Source organism: Ailuropoda melanoleuca, chromosome 5, assembly GCF_002007445.2.
Source record: "Ailuropoda melanoleuca isolate Jingjing chromosome 5, ASM200744v2, whole genome shotgun sequence".
Lineage (NCBI taxonomy): Eukaryota > Metazoa > Chordata > Mammalia > Carnivora > Ursidae > Ailuropoda > Ailuropoda melanoleuca.
In genome coordinates this window covers 108,010,958-108,027,039 of record NC_048222.1, presented here as the reverse complement: position 1 = coordinate 108,027,039, position 16,082 = coordinate 108,010,958, and the positions used below count along the sequence as shown (strand labels likewise).

At 41.6% G+C, this 16,082-nt stretch overlaps 1 protein-coding gene across 1 annotated transcript in view; it reads left to right on the top strand.

The window, feature by feature from the left end:
• Window positions 1-1,014: 1,014 nt before the first annotated feature.
• EDNRA (endothelin receptor type A) overlaps window positions 1,015-16,082 on the top strand; it is a 60,110-nt gene continuing 45,042 nt past the window's right edge. The window contains exons 1-2 of the mRNA XM_011221972.3: window positions 1,015-1,378; window positions 5,109-5,600. Of these exons, the coding sequence (XP_011220274.1) occupies window positions 5,181-5,600 (420 nt within the window). The 5' untranslated portion in view covers window positions 1,015-1,378; window positions 5,109-5,180. The remainder of the gene's footprint in view (window positions 1,379-5,108; window positions 5,601-16,082) is intronic.

The window sequence follows — 16,082 nt, the reverse complement described above, 5'->3', positions numbered from 1 at the left end:
TGGCAGCTTCCACTCCGGACTCTTTGGACACTCCTTCTTGGAACCGAGCCACCATGCTGTGAGGAAGCCTAAATCACTTTGTAGAGAGACACACATGGAGAAAAACCAACACTCATCACCAAGTGAGTGAACTGTCTTGGAAGTGGAGCCTGTCCCAGCCAAGCCCTGCTCAAATTGCAGAATGATGAGTAAAGTAAATCACTGCTGTTGTTTTAAGCCACTACTGTTTAGGGTGATTTTCTTTAGCCGCAATAGATAACCAGGACAGTCGTAATATAATGTTACCAGTGCTCCAAACTCACCTTTCCACAATATGTCTCACACCAGTAGTGCCTCAAAGGACTCCAAGGGAGAACTTTCTCTAAAGAGCCCTCAATTTTTTCTCGTATGTCACAGGCAATGGCCTTTGTCTCTCACCTCTTCTCCCACTCCCCAATTTAGGATAAAATTCTAACAAAGAAAGATGCTGAGACCCACCTTCTGCAGTGTGTGCACCCTCAGTGTTTGGATTTCTTGAGGAATCGCAGGTTTCTCTGAGCCACACACTGGACCCTTCCACAGACTCTCCTGTCTTGCCCTGGAGTGGTATGGAGCCTTGGGGTGCAGGCTTCTAGAGACGAGACAGAAGCAAAACTTGATCCAGTCAACTGCTAAGATGGCTCTTTAACTTGCAATAAGCTTAAAAGGGGGCATACAAGCCAAGCCAAGAGGCAGGGAATGCAGAGGAGACCCCCTCCCCCCTGGACCCTGGCTCTAGCTGTAGTCCCTTCCCTCACGGATCGAATCTGCCTACACTTACTGTGAAGGGAATGGGTTTTTCAGCAAGGCCTTCCTCAGTTCTGAGTCTTATCTGTGAAACGCTCCTCCTTCGATTGCCAAACCCCCTTCTTTTCGGGAAGGAAAGAGTTAAACGACTCTTGCCGTTTAGGGCTTGGGAGGGGGAGGCAGCTTTGTGCTTTATAGCGGCTGCCTGGGGAGGTTTGATGGTTGGGACGCTCTTGCTGTCCCAGAGTGGAGTGGAAGGTCTGGGAGTGTTTCGAGGAGCAGGGGAGGACAGACGGGAGGCGTGTTCCCCTGGAGTTTTCTTTTTCTTGCGAGCCTTCGCGCGCGCGCGTACAGTCATCCCTTTGGTCTGGCGACGGCGGGCAGGAGGTGGAGAGGCTCCGTCCCACCCGGGGGCCAGAGGCTGGAAGCTCGGGAAGACCTCCCGGGAGAAGCCCTGCGGGGGAAGCTTTCAGCAGCGGAGGGAGCTGCGCCTGCGGAACGGCCGCGGCGCGGGAGCCGGGGACGTCCACCACCCACCGTCGCCGGCTCCGCTTCCTCCGGCCCGGGTGCGGCGCGCGGACCGGGCAGCTGTCTGAGCCCGCCAAGCTCCACGGTCGGTGCAACTCTTTCCTCTCAGGGATCCGGGAGGGGTGCGGGGGGCGCCCGGCGCCCAGCAGTTGGCGACCCTCCGCACGGGGCTGCCACCCACCTGCCCAAGGGCGCGTGGCGGGGCGGGCGTCTTCCCAGGAACCGCGCGCTCCGGAAACGTTTGAGGGTTGGGGGCCTGAGCGAAAGCCCCCAGCCTCCCCAGTCGGGATTCGGCTTTTTAGTCATAGGAAAACCAACGGTTCTCCCTGGGTCTGTCTCCCTTTTCCCCCAAGCATGCGAGAACTTTGTGGAACATCACGCCCTTGTCGGCGGCTCCAAAGCCTACTTGTGAAGTTTGCCTCGCAGCCGTTTCTGACTCGCCTGCTTCTCCTCCCCGCACACCCGGGGTATGCCAAGGGTAGCCAAGGGCACTCGGTGTGAGGGACTGATGGGTTTTGGAAAACCCCCAGTGCAGCTAGTTTGGAAACCTGCCTGCAGAGGTCTGGGCGTTTTGTTCTGTGCTGTCCTTTAAAGGACACTTGTTGCGTTTCACGTGCGGAAAACAAGGGCTGTTTCTAGATAATCAGCCTCTGTTTACACCATCCTAATGGAGTTCCCGGATAGAGTTGGCGGCGGAGGGGGTGGGGTGGGAGGCATATTAAAGTCAGGCGTCGTCAGTACGAGCAGTTGCTAATTTATTACCCAGACAGCAAAACCCACGGAAAACTAGTAAAAGTTTCTAGTTTATTTGTTTAGGGTTTTTTTGTTTCTCTCCCCTCTCCTCCTGTAGCTGTTCATGGCTTCCACCCCCCCACACACGCACCTCGTACCCCTTCTGTGTTTAGTGTTAGTTAAGTGAGAAACACCTTGGCAGTCATTTCAGTAAATTACCTGCTTTAACTTTATGCCATTTCAGTAAGGTTGGAATTTCCAAATTACTAATTATATAGGTGAACTTTAATCCTGAGAATCCAAGATGTTAAATGCTTATAGTAAGCGTAATGATTCAGTCTTCTTTCTTAATAATAGCTTTTGAGCTCCACCAAATTCTTAGCCCCCAAATATGAAGAATGTCGTATCTATAAACTTTGGGCTGACCCTGAGATGCTTCACTAGAGAGCTAGGTCAGATTATGACTGAGAGTTCCAAGCACAGCATGACTTAGATCCATGGAAAAGGGCTACAGATTCGTCCTTGGAGGAACATGCATTTGAGAGGCTTTTTTTGTTTGGTTTTATATTTTTCACCCAATGATGATATGATGCACACATACCTTTGCCAAATATCCCTCAGCTCTGCAGCTTAATACATGCAGAGAGCTGATGGAGAGGTCATCAGAAATGATGTGGTGGTGTCATTGTTGGAGGAGGAAGGAAAGTGGTTTTGGTGGTAGCTAGCTCACACCTTGATAGGAACCCACAGCCTTAGCCTCCTTACCTCCCGCATCATCAGCTGACCAAGCAGAGCAGCATGCTAATGTTCAGACTCAGTAGTGGTACCTTTCCTGAGTGTCATAATCACCCATGATAGCCAGGTCAGTTTACTAAATATCCTCCTACTGGACCCTACTGGGGAAAGAGGCACTCCTTTCCAGGAAAGGCCTTCTTTCTCTTATTTTTAAGGAAACATTACTGAAGGGTCCATTCCAATTAAAGCGAAAGCGGGAGGCTTTAGCCATCAAATAGCACAAGGTATTGAAGGATTTCTTTTCTTCCATATCTATGATCTAAAGAGGAGAATGACAATGTGCTTTGTTCTTAGAGGCCTGGTCTCCACTGTGGAATGCAAGTAGTGGCATTTTGTAGGTCTGTCAACATTCGGTCAAATATTCACTCCAAACTGTAAAAAGCAGGAAACAATGGCAAACTACTTATAATTAAGCAAAGCAAAGTGAGGCATTATACCTGTCCTGCCTCTTCTTGGCCATGAAGACTTAACTTCTTCAAGACTCACTTCCGCAATTAAAATGGGAATATTGCCCCTGCCTACCTAGAGTTGTGAAGCTCAAGTCAGATGCATAAATTATTAATATACATATGAGGTCATTATTGTTTCAGGTTCCTGGGGGGAAAAAATCTAAGGGGAAGGCAAAAGTATATGGTATTTGCACCTTGTACGTACTTCAGACCTTCTGTACAACCTGAATAAATCTTATTTCATCTATATATTGTCTAAACCTAAGCTTTATTGATTTCCCAAGATAACTGTCAAAATTCCTAAAAGTGGTTAATACCAACTGTAAACAGACCAAGAAAAAGGACACAATTTTTAAAAAATTAAATTATGAACTGGGCATATAAATCATAGACACGTGCCTCTGCATTAATGAGCTAATGGATCTTCATTTAAAGAATCATTAAAAACTCACAGAGAAGAAAATTTACAAAAAATTTAAATGGGAGGAGCCATTTTTTTATTTACCTTTGATTACTGTGTTACCACCAACTCCCTCATTTTCCCCAACATCCTTCCTTTAAGGATTAAAGTAGAAACCTAGACTTTCTGAGCAAGAAGGACCACTTGCTCCCTGCAAGTCACTTAAGCAGAAACGACAAATGCTCTTTTGAAAACATGTCATCCGCCTCCGGAGTCTATTGCTTCATCAAAACTCTGGAGACTCCATTGAAACATTTTAGCGCTAAGAAGGCAAGAGAATGAGAGATAGTGTGGTCTAGTGGTTAAGAGCTCAGGCTCGGAGTCAGACTTACCTGCCTTACCATCAACGCTTCTGCTACCACCTGTGGACTTGGCAAGCTACTTGCCCTTACCGAGCCCCTGGTTCCCCGGGTTTGTGATGGAACCATGTATTGGCTTCACAGGAGCAGGGTCCGCATTAGATGGTACCATGCATGTGAAGCGCTCAGGGCCGTGGGCGTTAGAAATGTAGCTGTATAGGGTGTTTAAAAAGAGTTTGGGATAGATGTCCCTTGAAAAGCCAAATACTGTGCCTGGCCTGAGAAAGCCATTACTCGCAGTTTCACTCATTGGCCAATATTGTGATAATAATTTCTGAGGAATGGAAAAGAACCAGAGTTCCTGTCAGAGAGGTGGATCGTACCCATTAATCATCAAGATTTTCAATAAAATATTTTGTCTTTATCCATTATATAATTTTTAATTGAAAAGAAGATTGTTAAATGTATCGATGGTGTTCACCAGTGTTCTGATTTTAAAAGAGCATTTTATAACACTTTAAATGGCTACCTGTGCTACGTTTTATTCCCACATCCATTATTTACCATGTGCAAAACAACACATTTTGGAATATTGAATTACAGAATTGGGTGATTTTTAGAATTAATACCATGTAACTCCTACTTGGCAAATAATGCCTTTTCTCTTCCATTAACAAATAAAATTTTGTACCTCAACTCTTGAAGATTTTTGTAATTCAGGTTCTTATCAGCCTAGGTGTAATAGAGAGAAAAAGTAACTTTTTATCTACTAAAGGAAAAACCGGCATATCCTCATCCATACTATAATCTAGATATAAGGATCGCTATGGATGGAGATGAGAGAGGGAAAGAGGAGGCAGAGAGGCATAGAGAGAGACAGACACAGAGATAGAGAATTTGCCATAATGGAGCTTTGGTCTCCTTTTTTCTTCCTGCCATGGGATAACCTGACACAGATTATCTTCTCTAATTACCAAATATATACTACTTTTTACTTGAAGTAGTAAATAATCTTTGACTACAGTTTCATTGGCAGCTGAATTTTGTAACCAAATTTATTTTTCCTCCTTTCTTTTCCAGGTGAGGAAAAAAAAAAAAAGCGAGGATCTAAAGGCAACGCAATAAGAGACATTTCCTCAAATTTGCATCACGATGGAAACCTTTTGCCTCAAGGTGGCCTTTTGGGTGGCGCTGGTGGGATGTGTAATCAGTGATCATCCTGAGAGCTACAGCTCAAATCTGAGCACTCCGGTGGATGACTTCACCATTTTTCATGGGACAGAACTCAACTACCCGGTTACCACTCATCTGCCCACTAATTTGGCCCTACCTAGCAATGGCTCAATGCACAACTATTGCCCACAGCAGACTAAGATTACTTCAGCTTTCAAATACATTAACACTGTGATATCTTGTACTATTTTCATCGTGGGAATGGTGGGGAATGCAACTCTGCTCAGGATCATTTACCAGAACAAGTGTATGAGGAATGGCCCCAACGCGCTGATAGCCAGCCTTGCCCTTGGAGACCTTATCTATGTGGTCATTGATCTCCCGATCAATGTGTTTAAGGTAGGAAGTAACCACAAATGTATTTGCAGGTTTGAACATGTGCTCTGATTCTACAGTAAGAGAGTTGCTGCTGACCTCTGGAATTTTAGTCCGTGCTTTTACTGAAAGTGATTTCTGCAGCCTTCAAACTTGGTGGCATTTAAAAATTTTATTATTTGTTAAATGTTACACTTACTTGCTAACTTCATTGTTAACAAAATTGTATTTCTGGGATGACTATTCAAAGTCATGGTCTTTAACGAAGCAGATTCTCATGCCAGCCCTGAGCTTGCTGAGTGGATGGGCCATGTTGGGAAGCAACTGGATTTTTCTGAGATTCAGTTTGCAGGGTGAGATCTGTTGAGCCCAAAGAGTACTTAAAATTAGTATCTCCTCGGTTTCCATTGCCTTTTCAAGGTGCTGCCTTTCAGCAGCCATGTACCCACAGTACGTCTTGAAATGAAAAGTACGTATTTTATTTTGACGGTCTGGATTGATGATGGAGGGACATGGCTTCCCTCACTAATCTGGGTGATGTAGAGACAGTGGGGTCCACAGGATCCCGGGCCAATGCTAAACTTGTCGAACAGTGTCACTAAAGCTGGTTAAAATAGGCATCAGTTTACTGTCGCCTCCTTCATTTCTTTGGTCTATGGAGTTTTCATTTATGGAGGACCCACTGTGTGCCCACCCCTGAGCGAGGAATAAGGATCCCAAGACAAATAAGACAAAGTTGGTGCCTCAACCCAGAGGAAGATAACTAACTAACCCACTGTCACTCTATCACCTCACTTCAGGGACCGGTTAGTATCAAAACAAACTAAAGCCAAAAAGAATTAGATATTTCACACTTGGTCTAGTGGTTGTGAGGGGAAATTGCTGCAAGAATCCAAGTGACCTAAAATTCAAGTGAAATCATGTGGTCTGTGCCGGATGTTATGGAATGTCTTTATTCTAAGCCCAGGAGAAGTGCTTCCCTCAGCCTTTATTTTTTCTTCTATGAAATTATCCATAAAAACAAAGCTATTCTGAGCAGTAATATTCTACAATATGACTTTAAATGGCAAGTTTTTGTTTGTAGACATGATAAAGTTTAAGTAAGTCTCTCGGCTTCCAATAGATACACTTAAATGGTGGCAAAATTATCCTCGCCTGCCAGGAAAAGCAGCGGTACAATGAAGTGCTAACAATAAAGCTGAAAACAGTGATTACCATCTTGAATGTTACAAATAAGAACCATTTCAGAATTACTCCAATATACTGTTCGCAAAATTGGGGAAATTAGACAACAAATGATTTTAAAAAATACACCATCTCTTTTCACAGAATAGCATGAAAACATGTTTTCTATTTGAACTTAAAATGGGATTTTAGAACTGAACTACAATGCAAAACTTAAAATGTGCAGTTAACTTAAAATGTTTAGCACATGCTGCGGAACTTTAATTTTTTAAAAGGTTATTAATTTTCTCTTTATGAAATATTATGTGTAAACACTTGACTTTCCCATGACATCTTTCTTTAATAATAGGTTTAAAATGTTTATATGACTCGTATTCAAAATTTTACTCCAGTAGTCACATTATAGAGTATTAAACATTGATTATTCATACTTACACTCTGGTTAACCAATCCATCAGGGCTCAGGAGAATAATTATTTCTGACTTAATTATTCCCATTTGACCATTTGCAAAGAAGCTTTTTGGAAAATCCATATCTGCAACTGCTGGGAAGGAGACTTGCTTATTTCTTTGAGGTGCTACCTGCCAATCACCAGACTAAACATCATTTCTATTCCATAGCAGCATTTGAAGTCAGATCATCTGGGATATCTCCAATTGGTGAAAATTCAAATAAAACTTTGTTTTACATTCACTTAACAATGGATAATAATTTACATGTCCTCATTTACCATATGATTCTTCCCTCTTGGGAATCCAAGACTTTATATACCTTATTGTAGTTCTAAATAATGTGGACAGTTTGACATGTTTTTATATCACAGGAGTACATTTGTGTAATTTCTGTTTTTTCTAAAACTCATGTAATGAGTCATTTAACCAACATTCATTTTAGAAAGTAAACCTTTTGAGTTAAAAATATATATATACACGAGTTATTTTAATCTCCTTCCAGATGAAAAGAAGAAAACATTTGAGTAAGCTAAGAAGCCTCACAATATTTAGAGGTTATTTCTGCTCTATCTGTCAGCCCTCTTCTCTAGGCTAGGAGACCATAAGATGTGCAGTGTCCCCGATTTCTGCCAAGGAGAGTCAAGAGAAATCCTTCCAAGCAATGTGAGCTCCGGGCCCTCTTGCCTTTTGTCTGCAGCTGCCTCCTGCTGTAGGAATCCAATGTTTTGGTGTCTCACATATCTGACCTGTGGACTTCTCTGACCTTGGCAAGCTGCCCTGAGATGCTGTCCATCTCACTTTACCATTTTGTTTAGTTCTGAGTGGCTCTTGATGGTCTGTGAGCATGGAAGAGGGAGGGGGTCATTCTACACCTGATTTCCAGAAGTTTCCTAGTGATCTCTATCTTCAGAGGTTCTTTCCTCCAGTCTCTACTGATCTTCACTTCTACCTACTGAGCGTTGCTTTAATAAAAAAAACACCCAGGGACTCCCATGTTTAGTAGTCAAGATCCTCCCTCCTTTGACCATATTTCACCTGCTTCTTACCAGCTCTTTGCATGCATTTACACAGCTCTGGTCAAAATGCCATCACTACCCCTAAGTAAATTACTTTCTCAGAGAGGCTAGATCTAGTCACTGTATGACGGCTGTTGAAGCATTTACAGACCCTAAATTGAAAAAATGAGTCTGGAGTTACATATGTTGCAGGGAGAAGAAATAAGCCAAAAAGTGGAGAGAGACTCCAACAGCCATGGCTTGTACTCACACACACAGACATGCTATGGGGCGATAAAATCAGACAGTCTGAGACAATAAAATATAAAGCAGAAGGATGCAAAGGAAGCATGTAAAGACCAGTTTCCTTCTTGGTTTTTGAGCATACAAGGGCCTTGTGAATGGCAATGTCAAAGAAAAGTTATTACTAAGTTTATCAAAGGATTACTCTAATTTTTAATTATGCAAAAAGCAGAATATCAATAATTACAAGAGAAGACTGACAAAAGCAGGAGAGAGGAAGGGAAAGGAGTTACAGACCCTTTCAAATATCCACACTTTTCACCTAAACTGATGATGGATTTGAATTGTCAAGAAATTAAATTATCTGATAAGTGAATTTTCAAGAAATGCACAAATTTAGCCCGTAAATTAATCTGTTATATAAATTGTTTACATTCATTACAATGGCAAAACAAGTGAAACATTTTATCCAGGTTTAGGGTCACAAATAATCTCCCAACTACTAAATGCCAATATCGGTTGGAAGTATAGAATCTAATAATTGTACTCCTTAATGATTCCATGAGATGATGTTAATGCCCTGGAGTGTTGTCTATAGGGAGGTGGGTTATAATTTTGAATAGAGGAGAAACCCTACAAATGATGTGTGTGCATGCATAAGCCAAAGTTGGGCATCACGTGCCTGCAGGATAACAGCTCACCCATACGTGCCCACAGATATGCCCGTAAACCACCGTACCTCAGCCTATTCGGTACAAACAGGAATGTGGGAAATAGTGTATGACAGAAGTAGATTGGAGGGGATTAGAATGGTGGCCAAGGGAAGAGGAAAGAAGTTGAGTCCAATGGCGTAGAGTAGAATTCGCTAACCTGCGTCACTGGGAGTTGAAACCAGTGCTGTCGTGGATCATACTGGAGGTGAATAACGTCTCCATTCAGCATGCGGGGTAAAAGCGGATTTGTGAGAACAGGCTAACCAGCCAGTGACAGAATCCCATAACCGATTGTCGGTTACTAATTTGGTCCACTCTGAACATCCACCTCTTATTGAGGACAACAATGAAAAATAAACAAATACAATTTCTGTTTGAAATTATCAGGAATATTTTGCAATGGAAAACCGAGACTCAATATGTTGCTCTGGCAGAGGATCTGAGCAATGTGGAAACCAGAGACGTTCACTTGGAGCCGCTTATCTCCGTATTCACACAGCCTTTGACATCTTGTGCAACTGGAATCCATCCCGTTGTTGGGACAGCCATACACAAGTTGTTTCCTGACACATCAAATCACCAGGGCAACTTCTGCCTCAAAGTTAAATTGCCACAACTTATAGATTGTGGGTCTCAAACATAATAGTTGTTCAGTAAGTGCTTATCAGTATAATTTGAGTTGATGAGGGTCTTTACTGTTAAAATTCACTTCTCATCCACTTTCTTGGAGATCTTCAAGGTAAAATATTGGTGGTGATGATGGTGATGATCACCCAGCTTGTCGGAGGGACTCTCCATTTATGTACAAGACACAAGTTATTACCTGTGTCTGTACATCCTATTTCCCCAAGTTGATCAAATTACCCACTACACTATTGCATATGTGATAATGGTGGTGTTTCCCTTTCACTCTTCATCAAGCAAATAGAAACAGATCTTTCTCATGTACTCCAGTAATAGTGTTATAATCATAAAATTAGTATTCCCCGAATTTTGCGAAAAAAAAGTACGTCCCTTGACCAAGATCTCTGCCCCACGTTGGTGCATTGCGTCCCAGCTAAATGTTTCCTGTGGGGTAGTTCTGACCCTACTTTCCTTCCTGGCGACTCCTCTGCACACTACTTTCCTCTACCTCCATTGACTGCAGCTAACCTGGCCTGTCCGAGAATACCCAATGCTCTTTCTACCTGCCATAGTTTTCCCTCATGCCTCCTCCAGTTTATTCTACCTGATTCTTCAGATCTCAGCTTAAACATTTATCTCTTTGTCTGGCAAGTGTTTATGTCCCAAACTGGGTTATTGTCTTTCTCATGGGCTCCCATGACGCCCTCTATTAACTCTAAAATAGCATTTAACATATACTCGATGATTGTATTTGCCAGTTCATTTGCCTCTCTGCCCCACCAGACTGCAGGTTCCTTGAGGCAAGCTGCCATCCTGCTCATTTGTCAGTGTATCTCCTGCATCCAGCATGGTACCCAACTTAAAAAATATTTGATGGATGAGTAAAATAAGAAAATGTACTGTATTTGCTTCTCTAAGGATGTTTTTCCTCCCACACAATTCCAGATCTAAGAGCTGAAGTGCTTTTTGACTTTGAATTTCTCCTCTTTTCCTGCAAACCAGGAATGTCTCAGGGTCCATAAGTCTGTGAGATATGTATGCAAAGCAGAGCAGGACATAACAGGATCATTTTCCCCCTTTGCCTTTGTCTGGGCATTGGGTCGTTTACCTTCCTCTCTCTGGTATGTACAGTCAATTGAAGAGTTTTTTCAAGGTTTCTGTGCAATATGCACTCTTTGAGCACACTTGGTATTGTGATTGGGATTGAAATATTAAACCTATGAGTGATTTGGAATATCAGAAGAACATTCATGTTATTCAAGATTGTATTTGCTCTTCAGAGAACAGGAAATAGGTCGAGTTTCTGGCATTGCTAAGACACATGCGCATTGCAAAAGTTCATTATGCTAACTAGCTGATTTCAGAATATCTGTACACATAAAATGACAGAGTGATGAATTTATTACCCAATTTGCTGTTTGTTACAAGGAAGTTGCTGTCTGGAAAGGCTTCAGAGCCCTCTCCAACTCTACCTCCCATTCTGACTTTTCGTTTCCTGTGTCTGGGAACCTCATTGCTTTCTCTCATGGTCATGTTAAGTAATTATTCTCATGTGGGGTTACTCCGCTAACCCTCAGCATTGGGCTCACAGCGCAGTTATTCCTACTTCAGGGGGGTGGGGGATGGGGAATGGAACCCGTCCATAACTGCGAGATTGTTCCCATGGCTGAGGAGGGAGAGATGGTTTCAGTCCTGTTCTTATTAGGAAGGTGTTGAGATGTAAAAGGCATCATGGCTGATGATATTCCTCCATCAAACACTTCAGCTCCTAGAAGAGGCTGCTGTGGTCTAAAATAGAGATGCATAAAACTTTACTTTTGAGAAAACAATTTTCACAAGATACGCTGTGTGTGTGTGAGAGTGTGTGTGAGAGTGTGTGTGAGAGTATGTGTGAGAGTGTGTGTGAGAGTGTGTGTGTGAGTGTGTGTGAGAGTGTGTGTGAGAGTGTGTGTGAGTGTGTGTGAGAGTATGTGTGAGTGTGTGTGAGAGTGTGTGTGTGAGTGTGTGTGAGAGTGTGTGTGTGAGTGTGTGTGAGAGTGTGTGTGAGAGTGTGTATGTAAATGTTGCGCTGCTTCAAATACTCAGATCAATAAAAGCAGATGTTCAGGCTATTTCATCCCAAAATATTTCTATGGTGTCTTCATCTCATGAGTTGCTAGGATATGAGTGTTATTTCTTTATTATCACACAGTTTATGCAGTCAGTAGAGTATGCGCACTAAAATGAAAGAGGATGGGGGATCAACTTTACTGTCTCTGAAGTTGATTCTAAGACTAGAGTGATTAAATAAGGACTGTTCTAAGAAATTCTGTCAAAATAAATTTGATATACTGCCAGAAATTCTACAACTGCTTTCTGGAGCTGCCATGCTGTCCTGGGAATTAGAATAACTGCTTTCTATAGCTACAATTTTATTTTTAACTAGGTCTAGTTTTTCTTGGAATAACTTTCCTACATTACAAAGTTAATGGTTGCGATTGAATTCAATAAGAGGACTAAATGTAAGTATCATTCAGTATTAACTTTTGGTAGCCTTATTTTTAAACTTGAACATCAAAAATTTTACAAAACCATGTGCTCTGAAATGTTTACTTAAATTTTGGAACATTTGAAGTCCAGTGTTTCTGGACTCAGGACGCAAAGATTAAGTGTGCCCTCAGGAAGATTTAATACTATTTTTAGATGGGCACATAGAAGTTACTTTTAGAGTATAAGCATATCTATGAGTTTCATTGACAGTTTGCCATCTCAACTTTTAAAACAACTTACTTAGAAAAGAGCATCAGTAATGGAATCCAGTCAAATCGTGCTTCCCATAATGCTAATCCTAAACATAGGATCCCTATCATTTTAGATCAAATTTTATACTAGAAGATAATGGGGATGGCAATGGATTGACCCTTTGGTACTCAATGATATCAGATCTTTCTTCTCTAAATGTTCTTCCTTTATTCATTCAATAGATATTTATTGAGCTCCTACTATGTACCAGTCATTGGGGAAATAGCAATGAAGAAAAACACTCATCCTTGCCCTCATGGAGCTTACATCCTAGCAGAAGAACAAGACCAACAAGCAAGTGAAATACATAAATATATAGCATATGAGATAACTGCTAAGGAGAAAAGTAAAATGGGAAAGAGGACTAGAAAGAATGGAAAGAAGATATTAATTTTAGAGTGGGTGGCCAAAGAATGCCTCAATACAAGGCGACAGTTGAATAAAAACTTAAAACATAAAAGGAGCAAACCATGCCACTGTCAATGGTAAGAGCATTCCCACCAGAGGGAAGCGTGAGTGCAAAGGCCTGGAGGCAGGAATGTGCCTGGAGTGTTAAAGGACCAGCAAGGAGGCCATAGTAGTGAGTGGAAGGGAGAGAGTAGTAATATGAGGTCACAGGGATAGGTAGGTAAAGTATGTGATGGGGGGAAGCAGATAACATAGGGCCTGCCTAATAATAGGGTAACCATATATTTTAGCATCCAAACCAGGATAGTTTGAGTGAAAGGAGACACCGTCAATTAATTACATCTGGACAATAGGCATAAACCCAGATTGTCCTAAAAATACCAGGAAACATGGTCACCCTACCTGTACATCTTTATAAAGCCTTTAGCCTTTTCCTCTGAGTGAGATGGAAAGCTTTTATTTTTTTTTAAAGATTTTATTTATTCATTTGCGAGAGAGAGACAGAGAGAGAATGAGCAGGGGGAGGGACAACGGGGCAGGGAGAAGCAGACTCCCCACCGAGCAAGAGCCCAATGTGGGGCTCGATCCCAGTACCCTGGGATCATGATCTGAGCTGAAGGCAGATGCTTAACCAACCGAGCCACCCAGGCACCCCAAGATGGAAAGCTTTTAGGAGCCTAAGAGCAGATGAGTGACATGATTTGGTTTATATCTTAACACGAACATTCTTGCTAGTGGGTTGAGGAGCACTTCCTGAATCAATGAAGGAAAAATATACAATCTTAAAATACATTACGTATACCAATGTACAACATGAGAACACCGTTACCTGTGGCTCAACCCGTGTTTGCTTGTGCCAGGCTCACTCATTTGATCCTCACAACAAGCTACGATGCACTACTGTGGCCCGAAAATGTAGAAACTGAGATGCAGCGCTTAAGGAATTTTCTCAGGGTTACACAGCCAGCAAGTGGCAGAGCTGGATTTGGATCCAGTCTCATCTCAGAGACCATGCTGTCTCTGAGCAGCCACACTGCTTCTCTCCCACATACCTCATAAGGCAAACTTCATAGTCCTCCACATGCCATCCTTTGTACAGAAATATAATTTCAAAGACTGTCTTCAAAAATGAAGTCAGACCCTTTTCTCTCCTCCATTGAAACCAACAGCTTCTTTAGTTGCTTATTTAAGACAAGTAACACATCATAAAGGAAAATGTGTGCGATACAGAGAGGCTCTCCAGAATAGCAGCTATGTTGTAAATCTTGCAGATTGCACTGGCACGTCTGCTAAACAGATTTTTGTATTCCATACTCACTGTCATGTTGGGGAGGTCAACTGACAGAAAGGAGGCAGAAAGCAAAATAATAAACTGAAAAGAAAGTTTGAGTCGTTGATGATCTGCTGGTCTAGAAACATGCATCTGCTTATCTGCTCAGAGGGACACATTTTGCCAAATAGGTGTCTCACCCAGTTCTTGATGGGAAGGCTGGGCAATTTTTCTGTGAACATGAGACAGAAAATGAGTGTCTGAGGCTAGCACATAGTTTTATTTGGGCTGGAAACATCAGATTTTACTGATGAAACTCAATGCTGCATTCCTAGACTTTCCTTCCTAGGTTTTGCAGATGCACAATAATTAAAAGGGGAATGTGAAACACAATGGATGACGTTTGGGAATAGGTCTCAACTGATATTTAAAAGGAAGTCAGAAATCCTCAATTTAAAAAATTGACATAAAAACCATGTGTTTTGTGAAGTGATTCCATGGACTCTAAAACTATTTAGGGGTGCCTGGGTGGCTCAATCAGTTAAGCTTCCAACTCTTCATTTTAGCTCAGGTCATGATCTCAGGGTCGTTAGATCGAGTCCTACATTAGGCTCCACACTGGACGTGGAACCTGCTTAAGTTTCTCTCTCTCCCTCTGCCTCTGCCCCTCCCTGCTGCACTCTCTCTCTCTCTCAAAAATACATATATACATACATACATAAATACCTAAGTAAGGAACTTTAATAGCCCTAATTATAAAAGCAACAAGTAAAGCAAATACTTACTGAACATGTTAAACGTGTCCACAGTCGTTGACTGTCAAAGCGTGAAATGTAGTGGGCTCACAGCTCTGCCAAGTCCTGAGCACTATACTACGCCCCATCCCACATGAGTTTTCTGTCTGATGAAGCAATTCTGCAGAATGTCTGTACCAAGAAAGAAAAAACAAGTCTCTGACTACTGTGAACCTTTAACTTAGTTCCATAAAATAACAATGTCTAAGACACTCCAAAATTTCTCCTTTAAAATAATGTCATTTATGTCATAAACACTGTTTCTTGGCCTATTTCCACTGTTTCCCCAAATCTGATTTTCTTATAGAAGCTAAAACCTAGGAAAATTAGGGAAATGTTACATAATTTAAGAGCCATAATACTGTGTAAACTTTTTAAAATTTTTATTGAAATATAATATACACCCAGAAAAATGTATGTGTCCACTCCATGAATTTTTGCAAAATGAACACATCTGTGTAACCAGGATCAAGAAACAGCATTACCTGCCCCCAGAAGTCACTAACCACCCTAACTCCCAAGGCAACCACTTTCCCGACTTCTAATGGCATGAATTTGCCTGTTTTTGCATTTTATATAAATGGAACCATATGATATATATTCTTCTCTGTATGGCTTCTTTTGCTTAACATTATGTTGGGGAGAGTAACCCACGTTGTTGTGTTGTAGCTGATTCATTTTCATTACTGCATAGTACTTCCTTGTCTGAATATGTCACATTTATCCACTCTACTATGTAGGCATTTAAATAGTTTCTGATTTTGAGCTAATAAGAATGTGCATCTATGTACGTTCTCATATGCATCTTTGTATGCATACATATGCTGAAATACACACACACACACACATATATGACCTACATACGTATATATCAAAATATATAGGTAATACTTACATATCAACATATACCTATATATTAAATATATATCTTGGTTATAAATCTTTAATATAAATTTTGATCAGTAATTTTGAGAACTTACCAGGGCATGTTATGGTATTAGGAATTAGGCAGGATTTCCTAAACAGAGATTTTTTTTTTT